General features: G+C 35.6%; 1 protein-coding gene across 1 annotated transcript in view; it reads left to right on the forward strand.

The window, feature by feature from the left end:
* Nucleotides 1-21693, forward strand: part of IL1RAPL1 (interleukin 1 receptor accessory protein like 1) — a 677053-nt gene that overhangs the window by 354938 nt on the left and 300422 nt on the right. The window contains exon 5 of the mRNA XM_064574807.1: nucleotides 12901-12975. Within this exon, the coding sequence (XP_064430877.1) occupies nucleotides 12901-12975 (75 nt within the window). The remainder of the gene's footprint in view (nucleotides 1-12900; nucleotides 12976-21693) is intronic.

Consider the following 21693-nt stretch of genomic DNA (forward strand, 5'->3'; position numbering starts at 1 on the left):
AGAATGATGTGGCCTTCCAGAAGGATCGATGCAGGCACGTTCCAAAAGAATCCAAGAGAATGGTGAACTAGGGAAAGGGTAGGGTATTCACTGTGTTTGTTACAGAACAGCCTGAGGCCAGTTCTAGACTTTAAATGAGCATAAAAAAAAAAATCACATGAGATCATGGTATTTCCCTGCTTGCGTTCGTCCTGTATCAGTTACTGAATGACAGTCTTAGCTTGCTGAAGTGTAAGAAATACAAGCAAGCCCAGACCAGATGAGCAAAACCACATATTTAGCCTGTAGTTGACCACAGATGCACCAGCAAAGATCTTTCTGGCTTGGGCCAGATCGGTTGAACCTCCCAGCCATCTTGTAGACTTAAAAATAATAAATGGCGTTATACGAAAACAATGAATCATGGATCACTACTACGTCAAAAACTAATGATGTATGGTGACTAACATAACATAATAAAATAAAATTTAAAAATAATAATAATAATAAATGGCCACTATTTTAAGCTACTAAGATACAGGGTAATTTATAACTCAGTATTATTTAACTGATAAATTGTGTTAGTGTTCTTCAAATTTTTTCCTAAAGTAAAATGCCTTTGCTATATTTATTATAAACAAAGAAATGTGAAGATGTAATAGAAACAAATTTTGCTGAGCAAAGAGAGCCCTGGTATTGCTTTGAGCTGGCATAGATGCAATTCAGTTTCATTTCATTTCTTGTTATATACTTGGCTCGAAATTTATAATTTATACTCCACAATATGGACATATGTAGATGTATGCACATATTCATGCTATATAACACTCAAAAAATTTATGAAATCCTAAAGTTTTCATATCCATAACATTTAAAAATTTTTTTTTGTTTTGGACAATTTCAAGCATAACAGACACAAAAATAAAGAGAATAGCATCATGAAATTCCATGCAGCCATCACTCAGCTTGAGTAATTATCGACATTTGGTGTATGTTGCTGTTTGTAACAGGTTTTTGTTGTTTCTTTTCTTTTCTCTTCTTTTCATTTCTTTTGAGGATATGAATGGTGTTCAGTGCAACTAAGAAGAAATTCGCAGTTTGTTCCTGCTTTGCTGAAACGAAAATTCTTAAAATGACTAACCTCAGTTTGTTGCCAAGTAACTCTTGGCTATGCACTGATAGCAAAAGTAATATAACAGCATTCGTAGCATAATTAGATTTGAATAGCAAGTTTTATTTAAAGAGTGCCTGATCTTATTGCTCATAGGCATGTTTTCCTTTCTTGTTTTTTGTTTTCGGTAGTAATCACGTTTTTAATGACTTGTGATAGGCTTTCGTTTTATGAAACAATAGAAAACTGCCATAGGAACTTTTTAGTAGGCTTTTAGACATGTTGAAGCTGCTTAAAATCCATTTAGGTAGGAGGTTATTATTTGTTAAATAATTGTTTTTATAAAATGACTTCTGCAAAAAACATAATCCCCAACAGCATTACTTGGATGATGATAACAAATAATCTAAACAGGAAAACATGGTGATGATGTAGTAAGTCACAGCTGCTCCATTTGTTGAGTGAATGAATGGGAATTTAGGGTTCTGTTTTTTCACCCTACCCAGAATAGAGAAAATGAAATGCTTTTTCTTTGGTCTGCCTTCCAGATATATTTTTGGGTAAGGAAGGAAGGATGTATGAGATGAAAGGAGGGAGGGAGAGGAGAAGGCAGAAGGAAGGGAGGAGGAAAAAGAAAATGGAAGGGAGAGAGGGTAGAGAGCAAGAAGGGAGGGAGGGAGAGAGAGACTAATTATTTGGAGGTATATTTCTTTAAGCAGTAATGCTGTTAAATATGACAGGCAGCCTGTAATTTAACACACAATATTTATCTTACTATTTTATTGGAATTTCAGGGTTCCAGCTACATATACAGAAGTTAGCTTAAATTCATGGACTATCAAAGGAACTGTACTATCTCCTAGTATAGCCTCATTGTTGACATATGTCAGGAATGTTAAAGCAAGTGCCAAAGTTAAGTATATCAAGATTTGACAAACCTAATTATTGTCCCATAAGAAGCTGAGCACCAATGAAAGTTTAAATCATCTAGAAGAATGCAGTGTAGTAATAGTAGAATTGTTTAATTTATGTTTACACATTTTAAGCAAAAATGATGTCATTTTTATAGGATTTGGACTGTTATAAAATGTCACTCTAAAGGACACCCCTAATATTTTATATAATTACTATGAAAATTTAAAAATTTATATTCATATTCATAAACCTTGAATTTCAATGGAGAACATGCTTATTAAGGTTTATTTTTCTCTTTGGCAACAGTTTTAATGGGATTTTTAGAATGCTCATTTTTTTTTGGTCCACTATCATCATGATATCCTCAAATTGTATGTCATCACCAAGTCCTGTAACCGTTAAAGCGTTCTGCTTATAAGAACCAATGACAGATGTAATCCTCCCTTCCAGTTTTAAGAAAATAGTGTTAGACATACTCAAATTCTACAGTAAAAGCTTCACTATTGTCCAATATGGTTAAATCTTAAAGAGGTCCATGAAACTGACACAGAAGTTTTCGTCTCTCTTTCCGAACATTGTTGAAGTAATGTTTTCCCCCAGTGTATTCCATATCGTCGGAAACTCCAAGAAAAACAAGGCATCTAGTAGAAACTACATTAGAAATCACAAATGTTGAAAAGCAGTCTAGAAAAAAGGCAGGCATGTGACCATTAAAATCGGACAGCGTGGGTTCAAATCTTGACTTCTATCCTCACTGGCTGTTCATTTTGAGAGAAATTTCTAGATCTTTTCATTGCGGCAAACTGATGGTCAAATGAAATAATGTAACTGCACACCCCCAAATATAATGTGTGTTAATTTTTCTATCTATATGCTTATTTTCAATCTTATATTTATGTTATTATGTCTTAAAAGCCTTAAATTTATGCTGAGAGTTAGAGCTAACAACAGGCCAAGTTAATAGTTTGTGACAGAAATTAAACAGACTGTGCTGTGTTAACTTTTAATGATAAATGGAGGTATTACATGGGCTACTTTAATCCCTCCCTGGCTAGCTCCTTTGAATACTTATTGCCACTTACCAAAAAAATTATTTTTAGGATCCTTCCTTTGGTAAACATGTGTTCAGTGATTGCAAACAACTTCCATATTAACTGAAATATAATAGTATTAGGAAGCTTTTGCTGTGAAATAATTCTCTAATGTTTCAACAGCTAAATGTTTTATGATACATTAGAATTGTTTTTGCAGTTCTGGAATGCCTCTGCTATTCTGCATTAAACGGTTTATTCTTTGTCTTTAGAGAAGAACCTCTTTTAAAAAAAAAAAAGATTTATTTATTTATTTTGAGAGAGTGAGTGTAGAGAAGAACCTCTTTTTTTTAAAGATTTATTTATTTTTTTTTATTTATTTTTTTTAAAGATTTTATTTATTCATTTGACAGAGAGAGAGAGAGAGAGACAGCGAGAGAGGGAACACAAGCAGGGGGAGTAGGAGAGGGAGAAGCAGGCTTCCCAAGGAGCAGGGAGGCCGATGTGGGGCTCGATCCCAGGACCCCTGGACCATGACCCGAGCCGAAGGCAGACGCTTAACGACTGAGCCACCCAGGTGCCCCTATTTATTTATTTTGAGAGAGTGAGTGGGATGGGGTAGAGCGAGAGAGAGAATCTCCAGAAGACTCCCTGCCGAGCATGGAGCCTGATGTCGGGCTCGATCCCATTACCCTGAGATCATGACCTGAGCTGAAACCAAGAGTCAAACACTCAACTGACTGAGCCACCCAGGCGTCCCTAGAGAAGAACCTCTTAATTTTTAGTTGTTGGGGTGGGGGCAAGAGGCCTCGGTGGCGGTCATTCTTTCTTTTTTTTTTTTTTTTAAAGATTTTATTCATTTGAGACAGAGAGAATGAGAGAGAGAGAGCACATGAGAGGGGGGAGGGTCAGAGGCAGAAGCAGGCCCCCCGCCGAGCAGGGAGCCCGATGCGGGACTCAATCCCGGGACTCCAGGATCATGACCTGAGCCGAAGGCAGTCGCCCAACCAACTGAGCCACCCAGGCGCCCCGCAGTCATTCTTTCTATGAGGGTTTAGAAGGAGGAAGAGAAGGTTATTCTTTCTTTACATAGAGTCTTAATTAATTCTTCTCATTTGGCCTCTCATCTCTCCCCTGCACCCTGTCATACTTGCCCTTTCTGAGGTCTAAGCCTATGCAGTTTCATACACCCCCATGGCTTCCTTCTTGGCTGTGGTCCGGGTAGCCCAGACTGCATTGTCCTGCAGTTTCATCAGTCCCCATGTTTTTGATAGCTTTTTGTCTACCAGAAAATTGAAATCTCTTGTCCAACTCAGGCTTAAAATATAGATAATAAAACCACTTTTAATATACGGTTATCATATAGCACGGTTTCTCAACCTTAGCACTCTTGATATCTGGGATGGGATAATTCTTGTGGGGATCCTTCCTGTACGTTGTAGGAAGTTAAGCAGCATCCCTTGTCAAGCAGCACCCCCTCCCACCAGCTGTGACAACCCCAGTTGAGAACCACTTTCAGAAGGCCTTATCAGTGAGTAAATGTGCAAGATTCTGTATCATGAAGAAAAAGCCAAGAAACGCAAATATCTTCTGCATTGAAGTACAGTATAAATAAACCAACCTAATATAATCTGGAAGGCCATTAAATTGTATTATACTATGCTATGGAAATGTAATGTCTTATTTTGATAGTCCAGGCCAAGCAGATAATTAAAAATTTTCTGATTTTTAGTAGTAACATGATGCCTTTTGTCTTTTCCACAATTTTTCTTTAATAAGCATTTCCAAATATCCTAGGATTTCTAATTTTCATTTCTTAAAGACCTTTTATCCACTAATAGAAAAAGAAAAAAAAAAAGATATGCTATGATAATTTTGTTCACTTTCTCATTGCTAGGGAAGAGATGCTTTCCCTCACAGGACAGACAATTTTTTGGAATCAACTGTTGCCCCTAAAAGCTAATTGGTGACAACATGTTAATTTTTTCCTTTCCTGTCAACAGAAGTCGAAAGAGTAGTTGGCATGCTCACCTCTCTGATTATAGCTATTACATCAATCAGCATCCTTTTTCTAGTGTTCATCATAATTCCTCTAGATAATTATGTATTGTTCCAGTTTTCTCACCATTGTGTTTCACTTTAGCTTCGACTACACTCAAATTTATTTAAAATGGTTGAAATGGGTCATGTAATCAGTTAGAATTCATCCCACAACATTTATGCAAAATCCACTGCAGCAATTGTTTTTAAAATAATTCTTAAAAATATTAAACCGCCTGTATTCCATCTACCCATGCTCTCTTTTGCTTGCCCTCCATATTTTTCTCAGCTCATTTGGTCAGAATGAGGGTGCAGTCAGTGACTGAATGAGATCTGAGGTCAGCATGAGTCTGGGCTTGGCAAGCAAGGCTGCTCACACTGGAAGCTGGGGCTTAAGAGACCATTGCAGAAGGTGGCAAATGAATAAAGAATCTGAGCCCTAATATTAGCTCCATGTTAATTAACTTTTTTATGATACTCTTGAGTGATTCTATTTTAAAAACAGTTATTCAATGAATATAATCTCTTCATTGTTTATGTTACCTGGGAGGTTTATGTAGAGATTGGAAAAGCGATTAAACATAAATTCCATCGCTCCTATGATAGAATAGTACTTTATAATAAATATTTTTTAAATAAGAAAAACTAAATTAAACATGATGATATTAAATTTGCCAATTGAATATGTTCCACATATCATTGCACCAAGGGAGTACTGGAGGACTGTTTTTAATATCTTGGCTAACATGGCTCTGATTCTATTAATCAAAAACAAATTCAGGGGCATACATTTTTTATATTATGCATGATATTACAGCAAAATGGGACAGAGATTAGCCAGAGTTTATCTCATGATAAGTTAATATGGCATTCGCCTTAAGTATGAAACTTTTTTAGACCATTTCCTCAGTCTTTTGGGGGGCTGGAAAGAGAAGATGAGTTATCAGTCAGTGGCTTAAGTTTTCAAAATATAAATGGAAAATCAATAGTAAAATTTTCTAGCCTCTGTGGATAAAAGGAAGTGACTGAATTGATTTATAAAAACTTGTTTCTTGATTCCTATTACCCCCATGAAATTGTCCCCCATATCATTAAATAGCATTGCTATTCATGTATTTGCTCAAGCCCATAACTGGGGATCCCTGGATGTCATATCAAGACCATCAGTAAATTTGGCTAGTTCTGCCTACCAAATAGATACTTAAAGGAAAAAATCCTACCATTTCCGCCACCAGAACCAATGTTGCCTCACCTATCTGTGGACTGCTTCAGTGCCATTCTTCCTGGTTTGCCTATCTCTACTCTGCCTTGTTATTTATATTAACATATAAATAAAAATAATGGGCTCTCTCCAGAATTCTTCAGGGCATTCTCACTATGTTTAGAATAAAACCCATGTCTTTTCCATGTTCTACAAGGCCTGCCCGGCCCATGGCTATCTCTGACCTCATTGCCACTCTTTCCATAGGTCAATATGGCTGTAATGATCTGTGCTATCCCTCACACATGACAGGCACACTCCCATCTCAGGACCTTTGCACTTGTCCTTCCCTCTGCCTGCCATAATCTTCCTCTAGGTATGCACATGGGTGATTTCCTCCCTTCCCACAAATCTGTCTCAAATGATCGCCATCGCAAACGTCCCTGACATTCGTCTCTAAAATAGCACCTGCGTTAGTCTCTTTCTCCTCAGCTGCTTTATTTTTTATAATACTTATAACCACCCACTATTATATTATGCATGTACTCATTTACATGTATATTTCACATCTCCCTCTCTGGACTGCAAGCTTCTTGAAAGCAAGGAATTTTGTCCATCTGGTTCACTGTTATACCCTCTAGCAACTAGGAAAGTGTCTGGCAAAGAGGAGAGGTTTTAAAAATACTTGTTGAATGAATGATTGAACATATTTGTTTTATTTGCATTATAAGCGACATTGATCAAATCATATGAATAAAATATTAAGTATCAAAGCCAGTCAAATGAATTTCTTGATTTACCTGAATACATGCATTTTGATAGATATATTAAGAGTTACATCCTTGAAAGTATTTGTTCTGTCACTTTGACAGGTCTCTTAGATCAAGGTTATCTTCTACGTGGTTTTAGTTTGCTCATAAACCGCTCTCCCTGCAGTTTTCTGCTCAGTTACTTTGCCACTCCTCTTGCTTTGAAGCTTCTGAGGCTCCATGACTCTGTCGTGAGCCACCATAATTGTTTGCAACAGAAAGGAGAAATTTTGCCAACCCCAGTGCATTAGAGATAAATGAAAAAGAAAGCACCCCTTTTCCCCCAAATGGCTTTAGCCTAGAATTTGTTAATATTTTCTCCTGTCCATTCATTTCTTTCCCCCAAGGAACATGGGATTGTGTCTATTTGCCATAGCTCTCACAAGCTCTATGCCCTACTGTTAGAAACTAATGTTAAAACATTCCAGGCCAAGGGAGCCTGTGTGGCTCAGTCCATTGGGCATCCCACTCTTGATTTCAGCTTAGGTCATGATCTCAGAGTTGTGAGATCGAGCCCTGTTTGGGGCTCCATACTCAGGGTGGGGTCTGCATGAGATTCTCTCTCTCTCTCCCCCCCGCCCCTCCCCCCACTCACATACTAAATAGATAGATAGATAGATGATAGATAGATAGATAGATAGATAGATAGATAGATAGATAGATAGATAGATAAAATCTTTAAAAAAAATTCCAGGCCAAAGAAAGCAGAACTAAAATCCCATTCTGAGTCATTGAAGCTCTGTGGTTAATCCACATTACCTTGACTTGCTAGGAAAATAGGCAGTTGTTTGTCGACTCTTTTAAGTTAAAAAAATATATATGCAGACAACAAAACAAACAAAAACCATTATAAAATGGGGCATGTTGGTGGGATTGCCACAAAGCATGTTTTGTCATCGGCCCTATAAATCTGTGAATACTGTTTTGTGACCAGATTCAGTTGGTAGATTTAAATGGGGTCAAAAAGAATTCACCTCTGAGTATAGCACTCAGCACAATGCATCATTTATATGCTCTTGTCTCACACATACATGATTCTATGTCTTATTGATCTCTTTCTTTCTGATATAGTCTTACTATTGGTCAGTACTTCATAAATGCTCTTGAAATTGAGTAATAAGTATAGTATGATTATTTATCTAGGTTGTAAGCTCTCTCAGGGTTAAAAGCTGTATTTTGTTCACCTTTGAGTTTTTTTGCAATCTCAGTACATTGTTTGCATATCTAAAAGTCTTAAAAATGGTTTTGTTGAATTGTGTTCTTGAAGACAGATCAGTTCTCCTGTTATGGAAACTAATATAGGAAATATTAATGATTCTTAAATTCAAGATCTAAATGCCTTTTGAACCCTTAGCTAAGTATCCGTATTGTTTTCTTATTAGGCTATATAGAATGTCAAATGCTATTGTCCCATTCTTTGATGGGTATTAGAGCAGATTTATTTTCCATCTGCTATATTCAAGCACTTAATCTGTTATCTTACTTAATCTTCACACCAAGCCATAAAGGAAAATTATTTATGTCACATTCTATATATAAGGAGACTGAGACTCAGAGAGTTTAAATAACTTCTCCAACTTTCCAAATCATCAAGGCAGAGTCAGGAATTATTAGACCTATATCTCCCTGAAAGCTAAGTATATTATCTTTCTTACTCCACCATAATGCTTTTAAGAAACAAAGCAGTAAAGGCACCAATTAAAATACATTTTGAAAATTGTCTGTGATTTTGAAAGTACAAATTTTGTCCTAGGATTATTATAGGTATCCAAGAAGTATTGAGTATTCTCAGTAATATTTGGGGGAGTAAAATTAAATTTTAGATGAATGGTTGGTCAACAGAGAAGAAAGGTATGCTCATCCTAAATATCTTAACATAACTCTCTTCTGTAAGAACATTAGAAACATTCAAGAATACTGGCCTCATGCCCCTGGTTTGTTGTTACTTTTGTTTTGGGAAGTCAGGATCCTATTTTTCAGTGTTTGATGACCCAAACGTACATGGAATGGGGGAAAAAAGGGAGAGCCTGTATCCCTTCATGATTAATTAGGGAACCTTAACATAGATAAAGAATCAGTCCTACACACAGCTTCATATATGCTGAATTCTAGATGTTTCTCTAACTGGCAGCTGGTAAGCAAAACAAATGTCCTTAAAATTCCCCTTCTACTCTGCAGAACACTTTTTCAATTGGAGCATCTGAATAATTGGGACAGACCTGTAAGACAGGTGTGTTTTTATTTTAAATAACTGTATCAGCTTTACTGTTGTCAATAGGGTGTTCTGAAGAATAAATCGAGAGCTTAAAAATACTTATGGTGGTAGATAACATAGAAATATTGTAATACATAATTAGCAGAAAAACATTTCTACTTTAATTGTTGTGGGGTTTTTTTAGGTAGATAAAATATGATTAGGATTTAAAATCAACCTGTGCTTCATGTTACTACTGTCAGACTTTCTTTAGTTTTTCAGTGATTTCAATTTAGTGAGTGTGTCTGTATGTCTTTGTGTGTGTTTGGGGGGGGGGGGGCGGAGAAAGAGAAGGAAAGAGTGTCCCAAAAGGCAAGTTGTTTTCTTGACAATGAAATGTCAGTTGGTCTAGTCATGGTCTGATGCTAATTAGTTTGGTTTTTTTTTATTGTGATCAATTTGTTTGAATTTCCTTGCAGTCCCACCTTTGCCCATGAAGAAAATAAAGGTTTTGTGTGGTATGTGTGTTCATTTTGTTTGGATATTAACATTCCTGCATTTGTTTGCCAGTTCTGTCTTTTGTCTATTCGATTCAGCTAATCACCATAAAGTGTCAAAAACACCCAAATAATGGATAATTGAGCATATGTCCTTTATTTGTGGTAGCTAAATTGGTCCCCCTCAAATGACTGTGGAGCTGAGCTACATCTTTGCTCTAACGGTCACTTCTTTTCACAGTCATTTTGCCATTGTGTCAGATCGATAGTTCAGCTGTTGTACTCTCTGGAAGTTTCCATTCACTTTTAGCAAAGATAGGTGAATCATATGAGAAGCTGATAAATAGTGTCAGAGCATAATATCAAAACATGACAGGGACGCCTGGGTGGCTCAGTCAGTTAAGCGTCTGCCTTCGGCTCAGGTCATGATCTCAGGGTCCTGGGATCGAGCCCCACATCAGGCTCCCTGCTCAGTGGGCGGGAGGGGGGCGGGTCTGCTGCTCCCTCTCTGCCCCTCCCCTACTTGTGATCTCTCTCACCAGCTCTGCTCACTTGCTCTCTCTCTCAAATAAAATAAAAATAAATCTTTAAAAAGAACACGGCAGACTGCACAGTAAGAGCACTCTGCTATAGGTTAGAGTTACTTATTTGCACATTTTTGCTCTCCTAAGAGGTTGCTCACACCTTGAGGGGAAACCTGCACAAAGCTATATAGTACTTGACAGAATTTTCAAGGAGCAGGTAACAAAGAATTGGGAGGAAAGATCTAGCAAGAGCTCTAGCTTCAGCTTGTTCTGTTACCTTTGGCAAGCCAGTTGGGTTTTGTTTTTTTTCTTTGTTTGTTTTGCACCTAAGATCCTGCATCTCTAAAACAAGGAAGGTGAATCAGCCCAGATTTTTATTTTTTAACTTCTGATTATTGTAAAATGTAAGGGCAGAAACCAGAGCTATCCCAAGCCCCTGTCACAATGCCTAGCACATTATAGTGTTCCCTATACATCAGTTGAGTTGAATTGAAATTTTTTGGTAAAAATCTTAGGTGAAATACTGATGTGTAATATGAATAAAAGCAAAGCTCCTTTTGTCCAGAGAGGGTGGGTGGTACAAGTCAAGCCATGTGGACCATGCTTTATCTCCATCTTCACTTCACCTGCCCAGAGGGGCACTATGGAAATCACAGGGCTTTAGGGAACACAATTTAAAAAATCAAAGGAATTAATAAGCATATAATTTTCTCTGGCTCCAACATTCGTTGATTCCTCTGCTAACTTGGAGTCATCACATAGAGAGTAATATGAAAAGTCTTAAAGATACAACCTTATGCCACAGGGTAGGTGGTGGGTTGAGGTGGAGAACCACAAAACCATTTTATATTCCTGAAACAATGTGCTACATTTGCATTTTATTATCTTTCTCTATAGTTTTGTTCTCTTACTAGAAGTCAGTGTGGGATGTGTTTGAACAGAGAACATTTCTCTCAGCTGCTTTCTGTAACAAACTGTTGAGTTGTCTTCTTATAACTACATAATCACAAAATTTTATAAATTGAGTTAATTTCCTGAATAAGCCAGTTATTTTGATACCATAGTTGCTTTTGAAGTTCACTGAAAGCATATGAGAATCCAAGCCTAGGAAATGTGGCTTTTTGACCTAGTAATGGTGAACTGTTTTGCCAACCTTTAGTGGATAACCTACTTATTTAGCTGGTAGGAGAATAAAAATCTGTAAATCTCAGTGTAGACAAGAAATAAGAGTAAGGTTAATCAGAGATGTCAAATCTTCAAGAAGAATTTTGGAGTGATTTATCTCATCCCATTACCCCAACTTTCCTTTCCCCTCATTCCCGTCCCTGTGTTTGTTAAATGCTAACAAAGATGAATGAATAATGCATTGAATTACTTGCAAATGAAAGCTATTGATCCTCTGTGAGGTTGGTGTCCCAAACCAGGACTCTTAAAACTCATCCCTGTTTTTCTGCACTGGGGGTTCATGATTCATTTGCACAGACTGCGTTTTCTGTTAAAGAGAAATGAAGGTGAGCTGCCGAGGCAGATTGAATTCTCGAATCCTTTGGTGATGAGGACATGTGGCCAAGTCCTGGCACTGCTGTGTAGATCAGCCTTCTAGTTATCACCCAAACTGGCATGGCCTCCTGGCAAGGAAGGAATAAAGCCCTCGGAGTGAAAACATTTAGTTCAGCAGCCCTTAACTGATCATTTCTGTCCTTGTTTCACAGTGGAAGTTGCCTTGACAAATTTCAAGGGACCTGGGAGATTCAATCAGAGAGGGTGGGGAGGGAGGCTTAATGAGGGAGAACTGTCTGTTTGTCTAAAGTCCAGACAGTCTCGTTTGGCTAGGAATGAAGTCTGCAGTGGGACACCTATCTTCAAGGGGCATCATAATAAAACTCTTAGATCTGTAGGCTGATAACTGATAAATTGATGGGAGCTCAGAGCAGAAATATGTGGAAGCTGAAAAATCAAAGCAGGTATATCATGCAAATTAGCAATAAATGCTACAAAATGTAATGGATAATAGTGATAAGGGGTTTTGAGTAAATGGCAAGTATATAAAATATATTCACAAGTGCAAGCTGCACTTGTACTAATTGAATGCCACACTGCTATCCCTTTAGTGATTACGTGTGTAAGAAATACTTAATCTATTTATTAAGTTAGGGGTTTTGAGGCAGTGTGATCCAGGGTATGGAAACTTGGAAAGGGATTAAGGAAAATAAGACATTATGTCCCCCACATCGTCAAAATGCACAATACAGATATCACGTTTAGCTTTAATTAACACAGAGAAAATGTAGGGTACCCTTTAAAATGGAAAACAAGGTGCAAATTGAAAATATTTGATGAAGCACAGTCATATGTTCTTAAGGACTGGCCAATCCTGATTCCAACTTCAACGGTCTCGTGTGACTGTCAATATGGAAGTGTTATATTTGACTCGTGTACAATCTAATAGCTTTTCAGCTCGCCTGAAAAAAAGTCATTACTTGGTAGAATGCTTTGACACACTGCTCTGAGAATGAAAAATATCTGGGAAAATAAAATGTGTTCTATCATTCAGCTCATGCAGTGTTAACTAGAAGTCTGTATTGTTACTGTTTTTCAGCCCCTCTGACTGATAAGCCACCCAAGCTTTTGTATCCTATGGAAAGTAAACTGACAATTCAGGAGACTCAGCTGGGTGAGTAATTCCTTAATTCTGGTTAATAGTCTTTTCTCAATACATTCTGACAGTTAATAAGCCTAGATTGTAACCTGATGTCATCCTCTAAGCCAAACCTGTGTGTATTTAAAGGGAGCAAAATTAGGAAATCCCAGCAAACATGGCCCAATCCATCCCCCACAGTCTGTGCATTAGGACCAAGCTGGACATATGCATGTAAAGACTCAAGTGTTTTTCATATGGTTGTTAGGAAATGAGATGGATGAAGGTCTTATTGGTGGCATTATATTGTCATTTTATAAGGTTGAACTGGTTTTACAACTCTTTGACTTATACCGTTAGTACATTAAAACACAATTTTTGAAAATTGGGAGGAAAGGTACAGATTCATTAAGGTAAGTGTCACCGTTACAGTTAAAAATCATTTTTATCTAATCAAATGTAAAGGACATTATGCTATTTTATTTTTAATAAAATGTGAGCAAGTGACTTTTGGTTAAAGGACTAACAGGTTTGGGACATAAGAACATGGACAGAATTGCTTTGGTAAAAATATCCAGTTGTCTACAAATCAGAATTCTAACTTAGTTATCTTAGAATTCAGTCTGGAATTTCCAAATGTGGTGTATCTATATTCAGTATAATTTTAACCATATATTCATGTTTGTTAAGGAATTTTTTCCCACACTCACCATTTCACAGTAAAATACTTTATTATATGCAACTAAAAAGGAATTGATAGACCATCCCTTAAGCTTTCGATGTTATTGTTTTGGGACTGAGAATTTGGATTAAAATTGTAAATCATCTTCAAAATGAAGATTACAGATGTGATCATCTTTAGTAATAGTATATTCAATTTTTTTTGTCATATTCAAATTTATAGTGCAAAAAGATATGGTCTTAGAACCTATGAAATTATTATAGTTAACAGATTTCTAACATTGGAAATATTTACTAACTTTAAGGCATGAACATATGCAAGATTTATACAAGTCAGGGTAGCAGTATGCTTCTTTGATGATAAACCCAAGCCTTTGAATTGATGCCATATACATGCAAGTAGTATTCAAATTGTCATTATTTTGAGATAGAAGACCACAAGCATCATTAAAGCAAAGCTCTATATGAAACAAAGAGATATATTAAAATTGCATCATGCTCTTTACTCCTGTTATGGTATATTAAAGTATATTAGATTTTATTGCTACTTTCTGAGGAAATTTTGAAATGTAAATTCTAAGTGGCCACACTCATATACACATTTCACATTCCTAGAAAGATGTATTTCTAAGGAGTTATACAAAACGATATATATATATATATATATATATATATATATATATATATCGGGAAAGAAGAAGTGGTTTATGGTGCCAGTTATCAGTAATGAATATAGTGAAAATGAAATTAATTGTGTCTCTTTACTTGACAACATAATTAAAAGAATACTGTGATTGATGGTTGCCCATTGGGTTTTCTTATATTGTCTATTGTTCTCTACATTCTACTAAAATGTTATACAAAATGGAATAATTCGTAAAGCTTTCTTTTTTAAAAAAATTACTTTTTCTTGAACAAAAATTATAAAGACTAATAAATTGGTTTGAAAATATGAAAATTTCTTATACAAATTTGAAGTTTCAGCTGTATATTCATTTGAAGAAAAATAGGCATGTGTGTTAGCAAAATGTTCTGAGAAGTACTATAACTCCTTTATTACCACCACCAAAAGGAGCATGAGTTCTCTTTAAATACCAGGTAAACTAGAGACATCAACCTGGGCTTTGGATTCTTTTAAACAACTTTTGTTTCATTTTATTTTCTGATTCTGATTGTTAGTGTATAGGATAAATCATTTACTATTTAGGGAAATTTAACCTTAATCCTTGAATTTGGGGAGCAACAGTTGATTTGAAGAAACTACCCTGTTAGTGTTATTACTGCAATAGTATTGGAGTAGATGAATAGCTGATCACAAAGGGTAAGTGCAAATAGAAAGTAATATTAAGGACTGAACAAAAAGACTCCAGATGCCTAAAATATATTTGTTTTCTACAATATGTACTTTGGTTTTTCACCTCCTGGGGATTTAAGTTTTGCCTTTCCAGACTTGAAAAAGCTATCAAATTCAACAGGGTCAAATGTGTTACATCCTAAGAAAGGGGGACTGAATGAAGTTTCATGGGTTGAGAGTCAGGAGGGTGGTCAGGACCAGTAATAGAGAGCCTCTAAGTGTTATGTACTCTTACGAGAAAGTGAGAATCTCCAACAGTTTCACTGGCCAAGAGCTCGGGTGTCAGACTCAGCCCTGTCCTAAATTGGGAAAACTGACGTGAGAGGATAATAAAACTAGTACGTGAGCTACAGTATAAGAACAATAATCAGTAATTATACAAAGCTGAGTTGGTATATGTCTGGCGACCTAACTTGAACATTCTGGCAAAGTTACACATCCATTTTTCCTTGGTAATGGTAAACCTATCAGTTCTCCAGTTTGTCTGTAAATATATAAAACTCATTAATAGTGTCATAGATAAAATCATGAGGTGCACGGAATTGTCTTCATCACCATATTCTCCTTCATCTGCCATTTGTTGGCCGTGCCCACCTTTCCCTTTCCACATCCCTTGTGGCTTCTTTTTCTCCCAGTTCCTTCATCTTCTCAAAACTGGAAAGATTGACAGTAATCATTTAAACTATTCCAGTGTAGAAAGCAAAAGGCACAAAAAAGCAAAGTACTGAGGATGAAAGATAAAATAGTAACTCAATTCATATAAAATATGTAAATTAGTGGGTTTGAATTTTAATCAGTTTTAATGTGGTTACAGCCTAGCATTTCCATTTTAAGTGGCACAAGTGTGTTACTTCACAATGTAAAAAAAAAGAACTTTGTCCTTTTTAAATAACTTGAAGACATCAGCAAATGTCTGGACAGCACTTTATTGGGTAAAATCCCAGAAATCATGCTGTACAATTCTGAAGGTCAATTCAGGATGTGAGCCTGACTTAGTCCTTTCAGGCTGCGGTAGTTAAGGGAATCAAAAGACAGACACTGTAATCTGGCTGAGCTTGAGCCCTGAGGGTGTCAGTCAGCAATGTGGCCTTCTTGTTATGCCAGGAACCCATTTTCAGAACCTTCTAGAACAAAGGATGTTATATTTACCATTATTAACAGACTTTCAAAGAGTAGAAATCCATCCCACCGTTGACCTAGTGAGATACATTATACTTTACAACTTAAAATTGACTGAAAATTACCTTTAATTACTCATCTAGACCTGGGTATCACTGCATTTAAATTTTGGTTTTTTGCTTAAAAAATGATTGTACAGGTTAATGGTAGAAATTTTGGAGAATTACAGGAAAGAATCTGCTTCTATTAAATGTTCTCAGAAAATACCCATTTAATGCCTACATGATATCCATGTGAGTGTCCTATAATTTCATATATATTGCTGGAAACTTGATTTTTTCCAAATTTCATCATTATAAACAGTGATGAAGTGGTCTTTACTTATACATTTTCCCTTAACTTTATAATTATTTCAACAGGTCAAATTCCTAAAAGGAAAAATACTAGGTAAAAACAAATAATTTTATTAAAGTTTCTTGCTATATTTTCAGAATTCTAACCAAAGAAGTTGTATGAACTCTCACCAGAAGTATATAATAACTATAATAAATTTAAAAAATGTTTAAATTCAACTTGTTTAAACCAAAAAAAAAGTTCATCCATTTCTCCCACTCTCCAGTCCATTGCCTCTTGTAACCACCAGTCTGTTCTCTGAATCTATGAACTTGTTTTTTGTTTCGTTTTGGGTTTTTTTTCCCCTTAGATTCTACATGTAATTACGAGAAAACATACAGTATTTGTTTTTCTCTTTCTGACTTATTTCACTTAGCTTAATACCCTCAAGATCCATCCAGGTTGTCACAAATTGCAATATTTCAATCTTTTTTATGGCTGAGTAGTATCCCATTGTAGATATCTAAATCTCTCTCTGTATCTCCATCTATACACACACACACACACACACACACACCACATCTTCTTTATCCATTCATCCACTGATGGACACTTGGATTGTTTCCATATCTTGACTCTTGAAAACAATGCTGTAATGAACATAGGGATAAAAATCTTTGCAAATTGGTGTTTTCATTATCTTCAAATAAATACCCAGAAGTATCTCAGTGTGGTTTTGATTTGAATTTCCCTGATGGCTAATGATGATGAACATTTTTTTCATGTGTCTGTTAGCCATTTGTATCTCTTCTGAGATACAAATGTATTACCAGTTAGAATGGCAAAAATTGACAAGGCAAGAAACAACAAATATTGGAGAGGTTGTGGGGAAAAGGGAACCCTCTTACACTGCTGGTGGGAATGCAAGTTGATACAGCCACCTTGGAAAACAGTGTGGAGGTGCCTCAAAAATTTAAAAATAGAGCTACCCTATGACCCAGCAATTGCACTACTGGGTATTTACCCCAAAGACACAGATGTAGTGAAAAGAAGGGCCATATGCACCCTGATGTTCATAGCAGCAATGTCCGCAATAGCCAAACTGTGGAAAGAGCCGAGATGCCCTTCAACCGATGAATGGAAAAGAAGATGTGGTCCATGTATGCAATGGAATATTACTCAGCCATCAGAAAGGATGAATACCCAACTTTTACATCAACATGGATGGGACTGGAGGAGATTATGCTAAGTGAACTAAGTCAAGCAGAGAAAGTCAATTATCATATGGTTTCACTTATATGTGGAACATAAAGAATAGCATGGAGGACATTAGGAGAAGGAAGGGAAAAATGATGGGGGGGAATCAGAGGGAGAGATGAACCATGAGAGACTATGGACTCTGAGAAACAAACTGAGGGTTTTAGAGGGGAGGGGGGTGGGGGGATGGGTTAGCCCTGTGATGGGTATTAAGGAGGGCATGTACTGCATGGAGCACTGGGTGGTATACGAAAACAATGAATCGTGGATCACTACATCAAAAACTAATGATGTATGGTCACTAACATAACATAATAAAATAAAATTTAAAAAAAATATAAATAAATACCCAGAAGTAGAATTGCTGGATCATATAGTAGTTCTATTTTTAATTTTTTGAGGAACCTCCATGCTCTTTTCCACAGTGGCTACACCAATTTACATTCCCACCAACAGTGCACAGGGTTTCCTTTTTTCCACATCCTCTCCAACATTTATTATTTGTTGTGTTTTTGATGATAGCCATTCTGATAGGTGTGAGGTGATATCTCAGGATGGTTTTGATTTGCATTTCCCTGATGATTAATAACATTGAGCATCCTTTTATGTTCCATTAGCCATTTGTATGCCTTCTTTGAAAAATGACTATTCAGATCTCTCTCCATTTTTTAAAATCAGATTGGGGGTGTTTCGTTATTATTAAGTTGTTTGAGTTGTTTGTGTATTCTGAATATTAGCTCCTCAGATACATGATCTGTAATTATTTTCTCTGATTCATTAGGTGGCCTTTTTATTTTGTTGGTGGCTTCCTTTGTCATGCAGAAGCTTTTTAGTTTGATGTTATCCCACTTGTATATTTTTGACTTTGTTTCTTTTGCTTTTGGAGTCGGATCCAAAAATTCCATGTCAAAACCGGTGTCAGGGAGCTATGGCCTATGTTTTTCTTTAGAAGTTTTATGATTTCAAGTCTTACATTCAATTTGGTAATCCATTTTGAGTTAATGTTTGTGTATGGTGTAAGATAGTAGTCCAGTTTCATTCTTTAGCTTGTGACTGTCCAGTTTTCCCACCACCATTTACTAAAGAGGCTGTTTTGTTCCCATTGCATATTCTTGGCATCTTTTTCATAAATTAATTGACAATGTATGTGTGAGATCATTTCAAGCCTCTCTATTCTTTTCCATTGATCTATATGTCAGTTTTTATGCCAATACATATTTTTTAATTACTATAACTTTGTAATATAGTTTGAAATCAGGGAGTATGATGCCTCCAGCTTTGTTCTTCTTTATCAAGATGCCTTTGGCTATCTGTAGTCTTCTATGTTTCCATACAAACTTTAGGATTGTTTGTTCTATTTCTGTGAAAAATGCCTTTGGAATTTTGATAGGGGTTGCATTAAATCTGTATATTTCTTTGGGTAGTTTGCAGATTTTAATAATATTAATTCTTCCAATCCATGAGCATGGAATACCTTTTTATTTATTTTTTATTTTTTAAATGTTTTTTTATTATGTTATGTTAGTCACCATACAGTACATCATTAGTTTATCTATTTATTTTTATCTTCTTCAATTTATTTCATTAATGTCTTACGTTTTTCAATATACAGGTATTTCACCTGCTTGGTTAAATTTATTCCTAGGTATTTTATTCTTTTTGATACAATTGTAAATGGGATTGTTTTCTTAATTTCTCTTTCTGGTAGTTAATAATTAGTGTATAGAAATGCAACAAATTTCTGTGTATTGACTTTGTATCCTGCAACTTTACTGAATTCATTTATTAGTTCTAACAGATTTTAGAGTTTAGAGTTCTAATGAGTATAATAACTCTTTAATCTTTGGTAAGATTAATAAAATGATACATCTTTGTAACAATGCTTTTGAAGGAAAAGTCAGTTTCCTTTGAAATCAGAATTACTTCTTCCGCTCCCTTCTTACCTCTTTCTCTCACTCTTTACTCATTACATACAGCAGCCTCTCTTTTTTTCAGAATTAGCCACATTTAGAGGGTTTCAAATAAATCTAGTCCATTTAGGTAAAGGAAACCTAATTGAATGTCTACAGTCTCTATTTTCTTCTCTTGCTTATCCTAATACTCATTTGAGTACTTTCTCTAGATTCTGTGTTTCTTAATAAAGTTCAGAGTAACTTTGTGATATATCCTGGGCACAGGAAATGCCAATAAATACTAATTGATGACAAGGTATACATGCTACAAAGGGCACACATCTCCAAATTTTCTACAAAGGAAAAAAATGAGACTGAACTAAATAAACTGCCCAATAGTGCTTTTATTTTTCTTTAGTATTTAATATGTTTGTGAAGTTTGTTAAAAAGCAAACACTTCTGTATCTGAGCAAGTAACAAGGATTCACCAATGTTAACATGGAGAGGAAAGTGGTTGATGACAATATTGAAACCTCAAATTTTTAGACATCTGTCCAAGTAAAGGGACATGTAACTTTATCCAATTTAGTTACAGGCTAATTAAAATAAAGTGTCACACTAGAACTTAAGTAGCACATCGTGCCCTGTTATACTGTATTATAGCTTGCAGAATTTTAAATTGGGAAAAATTTTCATATCTTATATATTATATTGATCCTGACTGATATCCTTATAGGAAAACTTCTTGTTATATAAATTACACATTTAATTTACTATGTTGCTTAAATAATTAATTAATGAAACATATTCTACTTCATGCTTTTTTTGAGGATAGTTGACACATGCTATTACATTAGTTTCATGTATACAGCATAGTAATTCATCAACTCAATACATTATGCTATGCTCACCGCAAGTGTAGCTATTGTCTATCACCATACAATGCTATTACAATACCATTGACTCTATTTTCTGTGCGGTAGCTTTTATTCCCATAACTTATTCATTCCATAACTGGGAGCCTTATATGTCCTAGAGCTGTGCATATAAATATATTGTGCCTGGAATGTGTTTTACTACAAATATACAAATTGAGTTTTTAATCCAAGAAGACCCCATAGGGAATTGTTATCTAACATTTGCTATCTAGGTGTATATTTTAATAGCTTGAAACAAAACATAACTTTTGTGAATAGTTACTACTCTAGCTTACTAAAATTGGGAAGCTTCTTTGTTTCCTTTTTCAGGAAGGGAAGTACTTAATATCAGTATCCTAGAAACAGAAGTTTGGGTGTTAAATTTGATACCTGATTCGGAAAATGGCATATAATACTGTTGATGCTAAAAAATACTCTGTTGCTAAGTCATGCAAGTGATGCAAATATGACCTTGCTTCCCAAGAGGTAGGGCAGTCAACATTGACTGGGTTTTTCCATTCACAATTACTCTTCTGGTTGTCGTGAGCAAATGTAATGTTGTTGATTTTGTTTTTACTGCCCCATTGGGAAAGTACAAGACATGTTTGCACTGACAGACTCATATAAAAAACTGTAAAAACTTCCTTTTCCTTCTGGATAAGAACACGTGTATCCAAAGTCCAAGTTTTAGATGAAAAATGATGTACTTGTTGCCCACTTGAGAAAGATATGCAGAGGAGCATAGCTCTGTTGCCTGGCATGAAGCTTGTTAGACATAAATTGGAGTTTCTGGACAAATAGACATCATAATTAAAGCATGTAAAAGCAAATAAAGACTGGTATTATAATTATATAAGCTGATGGCATTCAGTTCTACTCAATCCAAATTTATCATGCCATGATAAATGAAAGTAATAATTCTTGACAGCTATAGTGGGCTGATATCTTACTTTTGAAACCAGAAGTCCCTTAAAAATTATGATTCTAACCTGAGGAGGAATATTATTCATATTAGTATTTAGTTAATATTTCATATCCTAAAGCAAATGAGAAATCAACAAATGGAAACTAGTATTAGTATTATTAGGTCATTATATGCCCTAACTTATATGAATCTCACAGATTTCTAAATCAAAGTCTTTTTTTAGCGCTAGAGAGGAGGAACAGGCTGGGTGAAAATGCAACTTGTATGTTTGCGTTA

The sequence above is a fragment of the Mirounga angustirostris genome, unplaced genomic scaffold (assembly GCF_029215605.1).
Source record: "Mirounga angustirostris isolate CCGP_5_RB_7025 unplaced genomic scaffold, mMirAng1.0.hap1 SCAF_11, whole genome shotgun sequence".
Lineage (NCBI taxonomy): Eukaryota > Metazoa > Chordata > Mammalia > Carnivora > Phocidae > Mirounga > Mirounga angustirostris.